This window comes from Caretta caretta, chromosome 1 (assembly GCF_965140235.1).
Source record: "Caretta caretta isolate rCarCar2 chromosome 1, rCarCar1.hap1, whole genome shotgun sequence".
NCBI classification, from domain to species: Eukaryota; Metazoa; Chordata; order Testudines; family Cheloniidae; genus Caretta; species Caretta caretta.
The window spans coordinates 229,075,455-229,094,287 of NC_134206.1; the positions used below are offsets into that span (position 1 = coordinate 229,075,455).

General features: G+C 41.1%; 1 protein-coding gene across 1 annotated transcript in view; it reads right to left on the reverse strand.

The window, feature by feature from the left end:
* Positions 1–18,833, reverse strand: part of ARHGAP8 (Rho GTPase activating protein 8) — a 127,872-nt gene that overhangs the window by 26,839 nt on the left and 82,200 nt on the right. Inside the window, exon 9 of the mRNA XM_048825080.2 lies at positions 6,277–6,350. Within this exon, the coding sequence (XP_048681037.2) occupies positions 6,277–6,350 (74 nt within the window). The remainder of the gene's footprint in view (positions 1–6,276; positions 6,351–18,833) is intronic.

Genomic DNA, 18,833 nt, shown 5'->3' on the forward strand with positions numbered 1-18,833 from the left:
AATGGTCAGTTTTCAGAAGGGAGAGAGGTAAATTGTGGTGTCCCACAGGGTTCTATACTGGGACCAGTGCTGTTCAACATGTTCATAAATGATCTGGAAAAATGGACACAAAATTACTCAAGAGAGTTAAAATCCAAAGCAGACTGTGAAAAGTTACAAAGAAGTCTCACAAAATTGGGTGACGGGGTAACAAAATTGCAGAAGTTCAATGTTGATAAATGCAAAGTAATGCATATTGGAACACATAATCCCAACTGTACATACAAAATGATGGGGTCTAAATTAGCTGTAACCACTCAAGAAAGAGATTTTGGAGTCATTGTGGATAGTTGTCTGAAAACATTTGCTCAATGTGCAGCAGCAGTCAGAAAAGCTAATAGAATACTAGGAACATTAGGAAAGGGCTAGATAATAAAACAAAAAATATCATAATGCTACTATATAAATCCACAGTATGCCCACACTTTGAATACTGTATGCAGGTCTGCTCACTCCATCTCAAAAATGATATATTAGAAATTGGAAAAAGTACAGAGAAGGGCAACAAAATGATTAAGTGTATGGAACAGCTTCTATATGAGGAGAGATTTAAAAAAACGGGACTACTCTATTTAGAAAAGAGAGGACTAAGGGGAGATCTGATAGAGGTCTATAAAATCATGAATGGTGTGGAGAAAGTGAACAAGGAAGTGTTATTTACCTCTTCACATAACACAACAACCTGGGTTCACCCAATGAAATTATTAAGAGCATGTTAAAAAAAAAACATAAGAACAGCTTCATATAATGAACAGTCAACCTATGGAACTCGTTGCCAGGGGACGTTGTGAAGGCCAAAACTATAACTGGGTTCAAAATGCATAGAGGATAAGTCCATCAATGGCTATTAGCCAAGATGGTCAGGGATTCAACCCCATGCTCTTGGCGTCTCTAAGCCTCTGAGTCCCAGATGCTGGGACTGGACGACAGGGGATAGATCACTTGATAATTGCCCTGTTTTTCTCATCCCTTTGAGGCATGTGACATTGGTCGCTATCAGAAGACAGGATACTGGGCGAGATGGACCACTGGTCTGACCCAGTATGGCCATTCTTATGTTCTCCAGTCCTCTTGGGATCTCACCTGTCCTCCATGAATTCTCGAAGATAATTGCTAACTGTTCAAAGATTGCTTCAGTTAGTCCCTTAAAGGACTCTAGGATGAATTTAATCAGTTCCTGCCACCTTCTAACTTATCTAAATATTCTTTCACCTGTTCTTTACTGATTTTGGCTCGACTTCCTTCTTCCTTATTGTTACTATTAATTGTGTTGAGTATCTGGTCACCATTAACCTTTTTAGTGAAGACTGAAGCAAAATACGTATTAAACACCTCAGCCTTCTTGATGTCAGTTAACAACGGGTAAGCAGACGACCTATATTTTCTTTTGTCTTTCTTTTGCTCCTAAGGTATTTAAAGAACCTCTTCTTATTGCCTTTTAGGTCCTGTGCTAGATGTAACCCATTTTGTGCCTTAGCCTTTCTGATTTTGTCCCTTCATGTTTGTGCTATTCTTTTGTACTCTTTCCTAGCAATTTGTCCATGTTTCCTCTTCTTAAAGTATTAATTTTTGATTTTCAGGTCATTAAAGAGCTCTTGATGGAGCCATATTGGCTTCTTACTATTCTTCCTATATTTCCTTTGCATTGGGATAGTTTGCAGTTGTGCCTTTACTATTATCTCTTTGAGAAACTGCTAGCTCTGGTGAGCTCCTTTCCCCCTTTAATTTTATCCCTTAGATGTTGACTTCACTTGGTGAAATTCAGTGGCCTTTGTCCTGCATGACATCAGACCAGATGATCATAATAGTGCCTTTGGGCCTTGAAATCTATGAATTATGAAAAACTCATGACTTCCGTTAGGCCCTAAAGTGAGAAGTTGTCCCAATCTCTGCATTTCCCACTTCATCCCCATTTTGTGTGCCTATCTTTCAAACTGCAAGCTTTTGGGGATATTGTTGGCAATGAGTAAACATATACATTTAAATTAAAATAATACTAACAACATTATTAGCATAATAATGACACCTCAGACAGGGATTCCTTAAAAAGTTCCTGTGTGATTAAAAGCTAAGAACTTCCCAATCCCTGTTAAGTGATTATCAACATACAGTCCCTTGTTAGCTCAATAATTGGGCTGGCAGAACAAGATTTGAGTTTGGAGATCCTCTCTCTTCAGGCTAGTGAAGGTTACTTTGTCTCTCTGTGTGAAAAGGGAGTTTGGACTCCCTTCTACCTAGTGCTTGACTGCTGCAGCTTGAGAGGTGGAGACTTGTTCTGGTTTGGTGCAGCACCCTAAAAGATCATCAGGGCTACCTCCTGCTCTGCTTAGCCTGTGCTTTGCCACAGGAATCTTGTCAGCCAGGACAGGATTCCAACCAGGTGGACTTGGACACAATTGGTTTTGTGCCTGAGACTGAACTGTAGCCTTTATTGTGTGTGCAGGGAAGAACTGCTAGCCAGACTCCCTGAGTTGCCAGAACTTGATGGCAGGCTGCTTCTCTGAGGTCCCCAAACTTTAAGTACTTGATCTAAAGCTCACTGAAGTCAATGGAAGTCTTTGAGAGACTCTAGCTTCAGTCAAGGCATTAAAATTGCAGTGAACACCAGGTACAATGAAATCTATGCTCTTTTAAGCAGGTGCAAAAGTGCATGCCCACTCTCTACTGGTTAACACTTTGACTGCATTACATGTGCTAGGAGGCTGCAGATGTCAGAAAACTTCCCAACTCACAAACCATGGTCTCTTAGAAACATGGTTCATAGTGAACTCCCTATGGCTGGAAACATGGCAGCCCTAAACAGATCTGTGCTTAAGTGGGGGATAGCGGAGCACTGGGACAGCCCATCCCCACAGCAGGTGCCTAGAGCCTAATCCAGAACAAAGAGAAAGGAAAAAGGAGAAGTACTTAGGCTTGGGCGTGCTTGGCTAGAATATGTAGCTTTGAAAAAAGTTACAGAGGAACTAAATGTATCCAGACTGAGAACTTTTGTTAAGAAGAATCATCACACTTCCTTAACCCCTACCCTTCACAGGCTCTGCAAAATGTGCTGAACAAACTGGTGGATTATAGTTACTTTTTAGCTAAAAGAATAAAAAAAAAAAAAAAAGGATGTGGTCTGGAGAAAGCTCAAGGATTATTACTGCCCACCGGGTGACAAAATCACTTCATCTGGAAAAGACTTTGCAATGACAAGGCTGACCCAGTGCTTTCCCTCATCACAACAATGAAAACTGAAAGCCTGCTCTTTTTCTTTTGTGCTTTTGATGTCGCTGCTATAGCAGACAGAGGGTATCTAGGCCAGACTCAGAAGTTGGTGAAGCGGGAGAGCATGGGGTCAGTGTAGCAGTGAACTAGAGAGAGCATCAAGAAAGAAACAAAATAAGAAGTACAGGAGGTGTGGTACCAAATCTGCCCAGCAGACTGTTATGGAAAGACACGTTGTCAGAGGATAATCATGGTTACAGTACCTTCATTTCCTGCTGCACCTCTAAAATATTCAAGAGGAAGTCCGTGTGCATGCACCGGTCCAAAAACACAGCCAAAAACTCTCAGAAAATGTAAATTGATCTAACTGTATTTTTATAATTAGTTTCAAGACAATAAATTTGTCATAATTCAAGACAACTTCATCCTCGGTTTAACTCAGCACACTTCAGTGGGGTCACATGAGGGAGGGATTTAGTCTATTAAGATTAGTATGAAGTAAGCATCCTAAATGTATTAAACTGAAGTAACAGTCAAAATCTCGATGGTGGGATGTGTCTGGAGTAGAGCTAACTGCTTTCGTCATATGGAGGTGGGTGTACTGTATGGGAACATGCACTGTGGCTTCTGGAGATTATAAATTACCTATTTACAATCACAATCACAGAGATAGTCTGCAGTTGCTGCTAATTCCCTTGCCTTAGCACATTCCTAGCAGCGAACAGGATTCATTCTCTACACCTAGCCGCAGGACATTTGGCACGTTACACTTGGAATGGTTCCATCTTCTAATTTGGCCTGGAAGCATTACTCCCACTTACCGTTAAGTGAGGCTCCAAAAAGAGGAACTCAAGTGGATCCAAAGGCTCTCACTAAAAACCCCAGTAGAGGCGCTCACATACTGAAGGTATGAGGTTAGTATAACAGCAGAATTGGCCCGCTCTCCATTATTTGACCTCTGGATACTGCAGGTGATTGAAGGCATCCATATGTCTGAGAGGAAAGGAACGAACTGCTCTATATACCTTTATGGATGCTGTCTTCAACTTCTTGCCAATCAGCAGTAGGTATTCGTTCATTATCTCCCTCATTTGGACATATAGATAATATGCCAATGAATTAATTTTACTGTAGGTATGAATACAACATGGATTTTTATTTAATGTGTAATAAACTAAAATGTTAGCTTACATGGCCTCCTGATTAGACCAAGAAACTATGGGTCAATCCCCGGCTCCACTGAAGTCAATGGGGGTTCTGTCATTGACTTCAATGGAGCCAGTATCTCAGTCAGGAAGCCACCAATAGTGCGAGAAGGGGCTTTTTTTTTTTTTTTTTTCTTTGCAGTGATTAGTACGGATCCTTTCCAGAGGCAGTTCAAACAGGTTTGAATCATTTGAGTTCTGGGTTAAAATGATCTAATAAACTCAAACCAAATCTTACTGACCATGAACATGAATACTGAGGGTAAAATTCACTCCATTCAGAAGGCCAGCACAAAATCTAGAGTGGGACTTACATGCTGCATAGGCCTTGTGTGGGCCCACTTCTGAAAAGGGGTGAATTATACCCTGAATGCATACTGTTATTCTTGGTATTGGTGTACCATCGAAACAAATAACTTTTAAAAAAAGGAAATCTCAGATAAAACTGCCTTATTTTGGGTGCAAAAACAGAGCTGAACATGGTTTCCACCAGAAGCGAAACAAAATATAAAAAGTAAACAAACAAAAATCAGCCAAGATTTCTTTTAACCCCATTCAAAAGGTTTCCCATCCTTAGTGAAACGTTTGGCAAGCTAAGCCCAAAGACTGGCTTTTAAAAGAGAATCCGAGCCAGTGTTTTTTCACTTGGATCTATCCATGTTCTGCTGTTAAAAGTTTCACACAGCTCTTATCTGGACTCTTGGGTTACATTCCTTTTCTTCCACTGACTTACTATGTGACCTTGGGCAAGTAACTGAACAGTGCCATGTCTCAGTTTAACCATCCATAAAACAGGGATGATCCTGGCATCTACCCCACAGGGCTGCTGTGAGGCTTCATTCATGTTTGTGAAACTCTGAGATCTTTGGACAAAAAATGCTATGGAAGTATTATTAAAAATAAAGGCTCAAAGTGCACAGTTGCAATGTGCCAGAAGCAGACCAGGAACCAGAATGTGATGCTCTGAGAGTCAGAAACTGGTCTCTGTCCACCACACCTCCTCTTCTCTAGTGGGAAGTAAACTACATGAACTCTGTATCTGTCACACAATGCTGCTTCTTTACGCTGATCAGCTGCACTGGCTGATGCATTTAGGGTGGAGCCAAGACACTCCCCACAAACTCCTTGGCCAGCTGTTTGGGAAGGGACGTAACAACCTTTTGGGTAGTTGGCATCTCATGCTCCCATATTTTCCTGCATGGGTGTATAGGGCAACCAACAATGCCGCCCTTAGTTGGTAACGGATATACATTTTATAAACTATAAATGCAGGATCTGACCTGCAGTCAAAGGAACTTTGATGTCAATGGGAATATTTTGCTGAGAGAGGACTGCAGGCTCACTCCTGAAAAGTAGATTTTTTTTAAAGTTTGAGTTTCTTATGACATTGATTTATTTTTTTTTTTAATATGAACTCCCCATTGATTTTTACTGGGAGTTTTACTTAAAAAGAAATCAATGGCACAATATGGGCCAGGATGTGTATTTCAAGCATTCTTTTTTCACTTGCCATTTCCTGCACCTGAAAGCAAAAAAACAAAACCAAAAACCCACAAACATTTTTTTTTTTACGGGACAACTATGTAATAATAAAATAGCCCTACCAGAGTTTTTGTCAGTTGAGGTCTCTATTCAGCAAAGCACTTGAGCATGTGCTTAGTTTTCACTGAAGCCACGGGTTTCTTTGGGATCTAGGCATATGCTTCAAATTAGGTATGTGCCTAAGAACGCTGGTGAATTGGGCCCTGAGATCTGTATAATTTCATAATGATACCCTTGTGCAGATGTTTCCCCCCACCCACTGCCAAATAAAAGCAGATCTCACCTTTACTTTTCAGGTAGAACACAGTTTGCTCCATTACTGGTGGAATTAGTTGGCCTTTATTTTTGTCCTTGAGACTGTTGGAAGAAAAGAAAAGTGCCACCGCATTTAAATGACATTTATAGACTAAAAGAAAGGAGCAGCCTCCAAATAAATCTAAAGAGATGCATGTTATACATACATTAAGCAGGTGCCTGCACCACACTCAAGAGTTTTTCTACAATTATAAAAAAGAACCTCCTCCCACAATGCTCTAACGCTAACCCCAGCCCAAACCAATGGCCTATTGAAACTAGAAAGTCAGATTTTTACACAAAGAGCCATGCCTAAATGCCTTTTTTCCTGGTATCTATCTGTCTATACACCCCCCCCCCCCCCATGTTGAGTAATAAGTAAGTGCTGTTTACTGTTCTGAAACAGAGTCAAGGACAAGAAGACAACGATATTCCAGTCTAACTTTAACCCGCTTTTGATTGTTTTCACTCTGGTTATTGTTCTCTTAGATTAGCAAGCCACAGCAGGGTGGCTTATAACAATGATGCAGTGACGACAACGGTGATGTTTTTGATTGATTTTGCTGTATGTCTTTAGTGGAAGGGTTTTAAAGAAGGCTTAAAGACAGCCAGAGGAGGAGTTTGCTGTGAATGTTTTATAATAAGTCTTGATCAAGGGATGCTGCAAGTTTAGCAGGCTTTTATCATGTGGATTTTTCTTTGTCATTTGTCTCCTTTTAAGCTACTGTGTATGTATAATTAAAAGGATATTGTACTATTTATTTTTGAAGGCAACATGATGCAGTGAGGTTGAGTTTATTAATGCTCTGAATGATTCCCATGAAATAAGATTTCTCTCTCTCTCTTTCATGAGTAAGCAGCTGAGGCTAAAATCGAACACAGCGGGTTTTTTTTTTCTAGACACATGAGAAAATTCTGCAATTATCTCCCTTATTTAAAAAAAAAACAACAGAAAAATATGTTTGTCTTTGACAGGTTTTGAAAGTATACCAAAAAGATGGTCAGTATTTGCTGAGCATCCCACCAGTGTTTTAAAGAACTCAACAATCAAAAAGGGAAGATCTCAGGTTTAAACATGGTATATATTTACATACATAGTTGTGTTTCCTATCTGAAATCAAAATCATGTTTACTATCAAACTCTCAGCACTAAGGCAAAGAAATGTATAGGTCTGTGAATGTGTTAATGATCTTTGAGAGATTGCAATCACTGTGGCTGATACACAGACATGTAAGATGTTCATCTAGGATCATACACGCATCAAACCATACCCTCCCAGCACTATGATTAGTTGGAACAGCTCCTGTGGAGGGGTATGCTTTTTTAATTTCAGCTATATTATGATTTCTTCTCTCCTGCTACCTATGTGGTTTGTTTGTTATTTGTAAAAATAAATGAATTAAATTAGTTAAGGTATATTTAACAAACTCTGAGAGGTGGTAGGTAAATTCCCATCGGAAGAAAAGCTAAGGGAAAAAGGAGTTCAGCAGAGCTGGCAGTTTCTCAAAGAGACAATGTTAAAGGCTCAACAGTAAACTATCCCAATGCGAAGGGAAGATAGAAAGAACAGTAACAGACCAATGTGGCCGAATCAGGAGCTCTTTAATAATCTGAAAATCAAAAGAGAAATCCTACCGAAAGTGGAAACGTAGACAAATTGGTAAGGAGGAGTAAAAACGAATAGCACAAAGAAGTACAAACAAAATCAGAAAGGCTGTGGCACAAAATGAATTACGCCCAGCAAGGAACATAAAAGGCAATAAGAAGAGGTTCTATAAATAACTTAGTAGCAAGAAAAAAGAAAAGAGTGGGTCGAGTTCTTAAAGGGGAAGTAGAGCTAGTAACGGAAAGAAGGCTGAGGAGTTTTATGCCTATTTTTCTTTAGGGCATGTCTACACTTACTGGTAGATTGGCACTGCTGCAATTGATCGTGAAGACATGCTAAATCGATGGGAGAGCACTCTCCCATTGATTTGTATACACCACCTCCCTGAGAAGCGTAAGGGAAGTCAACTGGAGACACTGTCCCTTTGACACAGTATAGTGTAGCCACCACGGTAAGTGGATCTAACTATGTCGATTTCAGTTAAGTTATTCACGTAACTGAAGTTGCGTAAGTTAGATTGATTTACCACAGTAGTGTAGACCAGCCCTAAGTCTTCACTAAGAAGGTTAATTGTGATCAGATGCTTAACACAATGTTAAACACAAGGTGGAAGGAACATAAGCCAGAATAAGGAAAGAACAGGTTAAAGAATATGTATATAAGTTAGATGTATTCAAGTTGTCAGAGCCTGAAGAAATTGATCCTAGGTATTTAAGGGAGTAGCTGAAGCAATCTTGGAACCATTAGCAGCGATAATCTTTCAGAAATGATGGACTGGTGAGGTCCCACAGGACTGGAGAAGGCAAACGTAGTACCTATTTTTAAAAGTGGGGACAAAGAGGATCCATGGAATTACAGACCAGTCAGCCTAACTTCAATATCTGGAAAAAAGAAAAGGAGGACTTGTGGCACCTTAGAGACTAACAAATTTGTTAGTCTCTAAGGTGCCAAAAGTCCTCCTTTTCTTTTTGCGAATACAGACTAACGCGGCTGCTACTCTGAAAAATATCTGGAAAGACACTGGAACACATTATTAAACAATCAGTTTGTAAGCACCTAGAGAATAATAGGGTAATAAGTAATGGATTTCTCAAGAACAAACCATGCCAAACCAACCTAATTTCCTTCTTTGACAGGGTTACTGGCCTAGTGGTTGGACGTGGAGAGTTCGGGGGGTAGTAGACATGCTATATCTTGGTTTTAGTAAGGCTTCTGATCTTCCCACATGACACTGTCATAAGTAGGGCCCTACCAAATTCACAGTTCATTATGATCAATTTCACGGTCATAGGATTTGTGTTGTATGGCTGACAATGCATATGTGAAGAGCAGCAATTACTACTGGCATTTTGGAATAAAAGATATCTTACACTTCCTGTTTAAATAGCAGCCATACAGCAGAATATTTTCATATGTCTGAATCATATTACAACAATATGCCAGTTTTAAAGGGATCAGTTATAAAACACACTCACACACTAGTCAGGGAAAGTATTTTCTGGAGTAGACTTTATTATTAGTTAGTGCAGCATGTTACATGGTGAATGATTCAGTTCTAGTTTTTGGACTAGTGATAACTCACTTAAGGTGTTGAACATTGTTCTCAAGCACCATTAAGTATTCTTGGTTGATAATCTCTCTCTCTCGTTTTCATTTTTTCCCCTCTGTGACATGCTGAGATTCAGTTTAGAATTTTTCTTTCCCCCTGATTGCACATGCACAGCATACACAAACAGGAAAGATTACAGCAAAAAGGAGAGCACCCTGAAATGTTTGTGATAACGGTTCAGTGTTTAAAAACAAGCTGAAGCTGTGCGATTGTTGCAATTCCTGCATTTCCCCTCTTCCCCTGCCCCAGCCGTGGCAATCACTAGATGAACTAAAAATTTTCCTCCCTTCCCACAACGAGATTTTTAAAACCAAACGGAGACAATTGAGAATGAAGCCAATAACTAGCCAAGGTCAACCCTAGGCTCTGCACTGGAGCTCAGCTGTGGTGTTCCTTGATTCTAAAGGCAATAGAGTAGAGCAACAGGCGTGTACAGGGTGTACGCAAAGGACAATGCCACAGCCTGGCACATGTTGTGATTTTTTTTACTTAAGCGTTGAAAACTGGAACCTCATTCATGCATTACAATTGTATTCATCAGATCAATATAAGATGAAGGTGGCTTGATTTTTATTTTCTTGCATTGCATTTTAATAAAATCTTTAATGATGGTTTCTTTCGGAACAGCAACAGTGATGCTGCCTCTTTCCATTTAAACCAAGGGAGTGCTAATAGTTCTGCATAACCAGTATCTGTGTCTATCTATTTTATATTGTGGAGGTGGGCTTGGTGAATGAACAGAAAATATGTCCTGCTTTCTATAGGTATTCTTGTGTACTGTATATGGATCTTATTTGAAATTCCTGGATTTATAAATACGATAACTTAGTGATGAGTAACAGCAGGTCTTTATGTCCCACAATACTCAGTGCCCACTTTATCTGAGCATAAAGAACCTAGTTCAGCAAGTTTCTTAAGCTCATGCTTAACTTTGAACATGTGAGTGGTATCACTGACTTTGAGTTGGGGCCTCATCTCAATAAATTAGTTTCCAAAACAAAGCATGGATGAAACATTCTGGAAGAGGACAACTCTTCTATATGATGAAATGCATGCAGTTAATTATCAGCTTCACTACTTAATTCATTCTATGTTTTCAGAAGGACAACTTTTTTTTAAAAGCAGAATTTGAAACCTTTAGAGTTATTTTAGATCAAAGAAATAGGTAGTATTTGGCTCCAGAACAATCTGGCCTATATACTAGAAATTCAATTGATATGCTATTCTTTATCACACAGTGACAGAGTATTTTGTGCTGTATAGGCATAAATGAATACAAAGTAGGTCCCTGCTCCAAGGATCTTACAATCTGCCTAAACATGGTAGCCATTTTTAAATGGAAATGGTAAATCTTTTTAATCCCCGATGCCCCAAATTCTAAGAAAATCCCAGGCAGCACCTTTGGATGATTTTAAATGTATTTCTTAATACTATTTATTATTGGTACTTGTCATAAATATAAAGGGAAGAGTAAACACCTTTAAAATCCCTCCAGGCCAGAGGAAAAACCCTTTCACCTGTAGAGGGTTAAGAAGCTAGGATAACCTCGCTGGCACCTGACCAAAATGACCAATGAGGAGAGAAGATAATTTCAAAGCTGGAGGGGGGGAGAAACAAAGGCTCTGTCTGCCTGCATGATGCTTTTGCCGGGAACAGATCAGGAATGGAGTCTTAGAACTTAGTAAGTAATCTAGCTAGGTATGCATTAGATTCTGTTTGTTTAAATGATTTAACTGGGATTTGGTCCTGCTTCGAGCAGGGGGTTGGACTAGATGACCTTCTGGGGTCCCTTCCAACCCTTATATTCTATGATTCTATGAAATGGCTGATAAAATAGCTATGCTGAATGGAATGGATATTCCTGTTTTTGTGTCTTTTTGTAACTTAGGGTTTTGCCTAGAGGGATTCTCTATGTTTTGAATCAGGGTTAATTACCCTGTAAGGTATTTACCATCCTGATTTTCCAGAGGTGATTCTTTTACTTTTTCTTCTATTAAAATTCTTCTTTTAAGACCTGATTGCTTTTTCATTGTTCTTAAGATCCAAGGGTTTGGGTCTGTGTTCACCTATGCAAATTGGTGAGGATTTTTATCAAGCCTTCCCCAGGAAAGGGGGTGTAGGGCTTGGGGAGGATTTTGCAGGGAAAGACGTTTCCAAGCAGGCTCTTTCCCGGTTATATATCTGTTAGACGTTTGGTGGTGGCAGAAATAAAGCCCAAGGGAAAAAGGAAAATAGTTTGTACCTTGGGGAAGTTTTAACCTAAGCTGGTAAAAATGAGTTTAGGAGGTTTTCATGCAGGTCCCCACATCTGTACCCTAGAGTTCAGAGTGGGGAAGGAACTTGACAGTACTAAAGTAGTGTTTCTGGGTCCGAACAAGTTCAGGGCCCCCTGTGCTAGACAGTAAATGAGAGCTCTTGCCCCAAAGAGTTTACAGTTTCAATATTGTCATCTCCATTTCACAGATAGGAAACTGAAGCTAACAGAGATTAAGGCCCTGATTCAGCAGAACTCTTAAGCATGTGTTTAAATTTCAGCACCTGTTTCTGTCCTGCTGAAGTAAATTAAAGTTGAACATGTGCTTAAGGGCTCTGCCTGAATCAGGGCCTGAAGGAGAAGTGTATGTCAGAGCCAGGTAGGGTGACCAGATGTCCCGATTTTATAGGGACAGTTCTGATATTTGGGGTTTTGTCTTATATAGGTGCCTATTACCCCCTTACCCCCGTCCTGATTTTTCACACTTGCTTTCTGGTCACCGTGGAGCCAAGAATTGAGCCATATCTCCTGAGTCCCAGTCTAGTGCCATGACCATCCCTCCTCTCATACATAAATCCTCAGAGATGCTATATGGGGTTATTTTAAATTATGGTGGCAGAATGCAGAGGGGGTGATAAATAGATTGACCATTTAAAAATCGTTACCACCTGTAGGCCCTGATCCTATTTATGACTCATGCAGACAGATTCCTGCACCTTCATGGAGCCCTGCTGAATGTCATTTGCAGGATCAGGACATTAGGCAGACTATATATTCTTTGGGCCAGAGACCTACTTCATATTCTTTTCTGCCCACAGAGCACAAAGCACAAGTTTGACTTAAAGGTTCTAGGCAGCACCAACGCAAACTGTAATAAGCAAGGAAATAAGTGAAGTCATTCAATATCCCAGTCCAGTCATCAGTTGCCCTCTCAGTTGAGCCTCAACTCCCTCCTTTCCACTGTTCACATCTTGATTTCTAGGAAAGTTATTTAGATGAAATAATAGTATACTTTGTAAAGGTCTTTTTTTCCCCTCAAAAAAATAAATAAATAAAAAGTCTTTCCATCTATGCCGACAGACACATAAAATGAAGGCAGCCCATAGTTAAGGACAAAATGCTACAAAAAGTGGCACCAATAAATTTTTAAAAACTCTTTAAAAATGTCTAAAATAGCATTTCTGTAAAATATGTGGCATAAACAAAATACCTAAGAGTGTGGTATGGTATAAAAGTTTTATTGGAACTCATTTGGAATGCCCTGTATAATTTTTTTTTGCCTGTGGTCCTCATGAATAATATGGTGATCCTTAACTCACGCCAATAAAATCTTTATATAACCACACATGGTGTGTTCTCTCAACAGATTCAAAATCTGTCTTTTTGCCCTCTCTCCTGCAATTCTCCCAGGGAATCTTCATGAAGATCACATTTCTCCTTAAAGGAAAGAGAAATTTTTGGGGCTGAAACAGATTGAGTGTACCCATTTAATGTTCAGAAACAGGACTCTGGGCCACTGAGGACAGCATAAGGATGAAGAGCTATAAAACAAGCTGATAATAAGCTCTTCGCCTCCCTTATAAATTAAGACCAATTCACTATGTCTGAGATTTCAAAGAAGCCTAAGAGAGTTAGGCCCTTAACTCCCAGTAACTTTCTATGGGATTTAGATGTCTAATTCATTTAGGCTCTTTTGAAAATCCTGGCCTATGACGTTAAAAACTTCTGCATGGCCTAATGAACTCCTCTAAGAAAAGGAACTGCCCCAGACATGCATCAGTAACCCAACGTGAACATCTCCTCCAACTCTCTCCCCCACACCCGAAACAAAATACTTCTTTACCTACCATTTGAGATAACAGTGAGGGACCCTGAATCAATGCTTGTCATTTTTTGATATCCCAGTTTTCATTACAACTCTGGGCAGCCTGCTTGCTAGGAGACAGAACCAATATGAAATGTCAGCCTGAGATAAATGTTAACATTATAAAGCAGGGCCCTTGCATTTTTGATTTTTAAGGTGGAATTCTCAGGGTTGACCTATCTCAGTTTCCAGAGAAATCAGTGGGAGTGCTACCATTATCTCCAATGGGAGCAGAGTTAGCCAACAGTGAACTAAGGAAAATCCCTTAACTATGAAATAGTATACAGGATTCCTACTGACTGGTTAAGTCAGCATCTTGGAATTATCAAACCTTAAGCCTATAAACTCCATCCACCAGCCTATAAACTTTTTTAGTAAAAACTTTAACATGAGCAGGTTTCCTTCAGTACCCTCTAGCCTCATGTATACCTCTGACAATACGAGTGCTGTTGGACTGGAACAAAATACACTTCTACTACAATCATACTTTTGTTGGACTGGAACAAAATACACTTCTACTACAATCATACTTATTATATAACCAATGCCTGTAAGTATAGAGTGGGTGCTCTCAGTTACACTCCACTGAAGAGTTATATCTGATTTACATTGTTGTAACTGAGGGAAGAATGTTTCCCCTTACTGTAGGATGACAAACCAACCTCTAGTGCAGCAGTCCACACGCTATCAAGTGCGGAACAGGGGCCCAAGTGCACTGTCCTACTAAGTTCCAATACAAGGTGCAACTCTGCTGTTGCCTGCTGCAATCTGGTGATGGAATAATTCACAAGCACAGTAGCCACCAAGTCACCCTGCTGTCAGCAGATGTGCATTCCTATTTGCTACACATGATTGTAAAACTACCTTCTATCTCCTAAGAAAATGACCAATCTTGCCTCGTGAGACAAAGACTTGCAACCTGCCACTTTGCTAGAGAAATGTGAGATCACTAACAGATTGTGGATGCAAGTTACAGTAATCTTCAGAGGAGACAGAATGACTAAGAGCAGTTCACTCATGAAGACACTGAAACAAATTTGATAATTTTCAGTTTTACATTTGCTAAGGCTCCCATTAAGTGTCATTATTCCTCCTCATTAGTTTACCTTTCTCCATAAATCCAATTTAAATTGATACATTTATTTCTCATTTAGAATGCGTAGAGGCTTTGTTATTTTGCTTTTAATTTTTATATGGCACCATTTCACTTGCAAGAAGGTTCTTTGATAGGGGTTTGGCTAATAGTTGGGATAAATAGCCTTGCGTACTTGAGCATGAATAGTTTGAGTGATCGGAACTGAATTCAGACATGAATGGGTTTATTAAATTGCTTAGGGAGGCTGTGGAATCTGCATCATTGGATATTTTTAAGAGCAGGTTAGACAAACACCTGTCAGGGATGGTCTAGATAATACTCAGTCCTGCCCATGAGGGCAGGGGACTGGACTAGATGACCTCCTGAGGTCCCTTCCAGTCCTACGATTCTATGATTGAGGGAAAGTTTCTAATCACACCTTTCAGAAACCAAGTTGTCAACGGAGGAGTGAAGATGGATTAGCCTTCAATTGGTGGGTGACATGTGTTGATTGCTGTTAGATGGACTTGAAGCGAACTCAGAGAGAAAGACATATCATCTTGAAAGCCAGGAGATAATCCAAAATAGTTGGAATGCGTGCTGTCTCTGGAAACGTGGGTTTTGCTGGGCCAGATCGAGAAACATTTCCACTTGGCTAGATTCCACCAGGAAGTGTTATCCTTTCTACTATTACTAAGAAAAGCTTCAATGGCTTCCGAGCTCAGGTGATCTACATCCAAATACCAAACTGAGATGAAGAGAGTCCAGGCTGGGATGTTTGAGCTCGTCATTCCTCTGGGTCAATAGATTTGGGAAGGATGGAATGCTAGAGGGTAGATGGGTTGACATCTGTAGAAGGCTTGGAAACCAGTACTGTTTGGGCCACTTGGGAGCAATAAGGATGATTAGGGCTCTGTCTCACCAGATCTTCCACAGAACTTGAATTATTAACAGGATGGGAGAAAAGGCATCTCTCACATGGCGATTCCAGGACAGCAAAAGAACATTGGGCTTGGAAACCTGTTCCTGAGCTCCTCTGGAACAGAATGTATCACATTTCCTGTTCATCTGGGATGCGAACAGTTCCCAAGTAGGGGTTGCCCACTGAGCAAAGACAGCGTCCACCACTGTGTCATGTAGTTTCCATTTGTGATTGGTGGCAAAATATATGCTGTCTGCTAGCAAATTGTGGGCACCCGGTAGGTACACTGCTGACAGGGTGATGTGGTTCTGGATATACCTTCACTGCTCTCTGCTTGTTTACATAAAAGACAGTTGTTATTATCTGATATTATCAGGACATGTCAGGATTGCATGAGTGGTAAAAATGCTTTGCAGGCTTCTTGGACTTTTCTTAGTACCAGAAGATTTATATTCATTCTGTTTCCATGAATTATGCAAATGCATTTGGGTGCGTGAACATCCATGCAGCTCCCCCCAACCCTATCAGGGAGGCATCTGAAACTACTGTTTTGTCTGGTGCGTGCGGAGAACTCCAACCCTCACGTTCTTCCGCCACATTAGCGAGGCTTTCACCTTGGGTGGAAAGACACCCAAGTCCCAGTCACCACTGTGTTCATGCTGTGTCTGCTTGGAATATATACTGTTCAGAGCCAAGCTTTCAGGCAATGGAGGTGGCAAAAGGCATCATCGAAGGATACGATGCCAGGTGCCCCAGCAGCATGAGGCACATACTGTCCATAATCTATTTTATCAGATTGCTCATGGGGTGGAATCTGACCACAGGGAAGTAAGCCCTTGCCCTGACCAAGTCCAGAGTTGATCTTATGAATTCTATAGTTCAAGTTAGTCAGCTTCGATTCCCAAGGATGCTGGGAGATGAAGTGGCGATGAAGTCAAAGCCAGGACTTCCGGACACAACATACCATCAGAAGCCAGTCCTTTACAGACAGGAAGATGGTGGTGCTGTTACATCTGACCTGTGCTACTACTATTGAAAACACTTTTGTAAAGACCCTGGATGCTGTTGCTATATTGAATGGAAGCATCCTACACGGGTAGTGCTCACCTGCTACCATAAATCTGAGGAATCATCTGCGGGAAGGGTGAATGTCCACAAGAAAGTATGCATCTTTCATGTCGAGAGATGTGACCCATGTGTCTTTGTCCAGAGATGGAATTCTAGATGCCAGTATGACTGTGGAATTTCAGCTTGTGAAGAAACACACTGAGTTGTCACAGGTTGAGAATGGGTCTCCACCTCTCTCTTTTCTTGGGAATCAGGAACTATTGTGCTTTTGAGGGAGTTTCTCTTTGAAGTCCAGGAACTTTGAATAGTTCATAAAAATCATAGTTGGCCAGCAGCTCCTGGTAGTTTGATATTCTAAATTGGAGGCTCGTTGATGTAACTACCTCCCTTCTTAGGAGTTCCAAATGCTTAGCCTCTTTATTTGCAGGGGTAGTTCTTGCCTGTTGCTGCCTGTATCCTTCAATGACCACCTGAATAATCAGAGAGTTGAGGGTAGGGTGGGTAACCAGAAACTCTGCTCCCTTATTTGGCTGAAATTATCATTTTTTCTGCCTCCTTGGAAATAGGGGCACAAGTTGGTGGCATGTGCCATATAGCCCTGGCTGGTTCCAGTATGGCTTCATTCACCAGAAGTGCTATTCAACTGGATCCTGTCCGCTATACAATGTGTAGGAGCTTATGTCACGTATCCTGAACCTCTTCCAGGGAGATCTGGAGCTCATCTGCCACTCTTCATAACAGATCCTGGAATTGACTATGGTCATCTGGAGGAAAAGTGAAGCCGGAGAGACCATCTCCTCCGGAGATGAGGAAGATAATCCCGATGGTACTGTTAGTACTGGAAGTTCTGACTTATCACTGTACACTATCGCTGTAGTGGAGGCCAATGAACAGGGGAGTCCCGTTGGCCTGGGTCTGACCGGGGTCTCATTGCATGCTCCATAAGTTATTTTCGAAGCTGGAGTTCTTGTGCCCATCGAGTTTGGCTGGGAAAGGAGCAGAAACTTACTGCTCTTAGCAGAACTATGAGCCTCTCTGAGGCAATAAAGACCGCTTTGATTGTCACCCTTCACTGAAGAGGGGACAAGAGACGCAGTTGTTAAATTCCAGTAACCTGAGCTTAATCTAAATCCTGTACAGGGGGGAAAGGGAAATTACTGGGGGGATGGGGAGGGAATTCTAACTAACAGTGAACTATAGTGAATAAACTATACTAACGGTATCTACAGTAAAAATGTTAATAAATATTGGAAATATGTACAGGTTAAAGATAAAAGATCGGCTCTGGACACTGGCGATTCCGGCCTAGGCCATGCAGTGGTGTGACCCTGTCACCAGGCCAGAGTTTCTCCCCAGCTCTAAAACATGCGATGCCACACCCAGTCTCAGTCAAGGAGGCTTATTTCTTTTACACAGGTTATCAAACAAACAGAAAACAGTCTCAACTCAGTCCTTGACCCCAGGCTTCAGGGCCACCCCTCCCAGGGATCTCTGGCACTCCAGCTCCTGGCAGATTCCCAGCCTCAGTCACTCTGCCCCCTTCCTGAAGCAGCAGCCCCAGGGCTGCTTCCCTGGACGCCTAACCTCTTGCTCCAGGGACGCACCACAGAAGCTAGCTCCACTCCAGTGTGGCTTTCCCTCCCTAGGGTGCAGCCTGTCTCAGACCTTCCTCCTCCAGCTGCCTACTAGCAGCCCCTTTATAGGCCCAGTTGTAACCCAGCCCTCTTTAATTGGCTGGATTGGACTCATCTGCTTTGGGGAGGGACTAGACTTAGTCTGTCCACAGGGCAGCTGGACTTAGTGTATCCACAGGGACCAGCTACCCTGTGAGAGACCCTAAGAACCTTCCAGTACCAACTGGCAGAGGACTGACTGTTCTGTAACTCCTATCAGGCCTAACACACATACTACACCTAACACACCACTCTCATAGTATTTATCTAATAAGAGTGTGCTGTGAATTATCAAATGAAAGTTGGTGACACAGTGGTCCTTAGTATCATTGTGTGATGTGTGTACGGATGGTGTTTTAAGAGTCATGTATGTATGCTGGAACTACATGTTTAAAATAGGTTTGTCTCAGACAAAGGAAGATTGATTTTCCTATTTCTCTCATGTAAATTGAGCATGGTAATGCCAGAGACAAT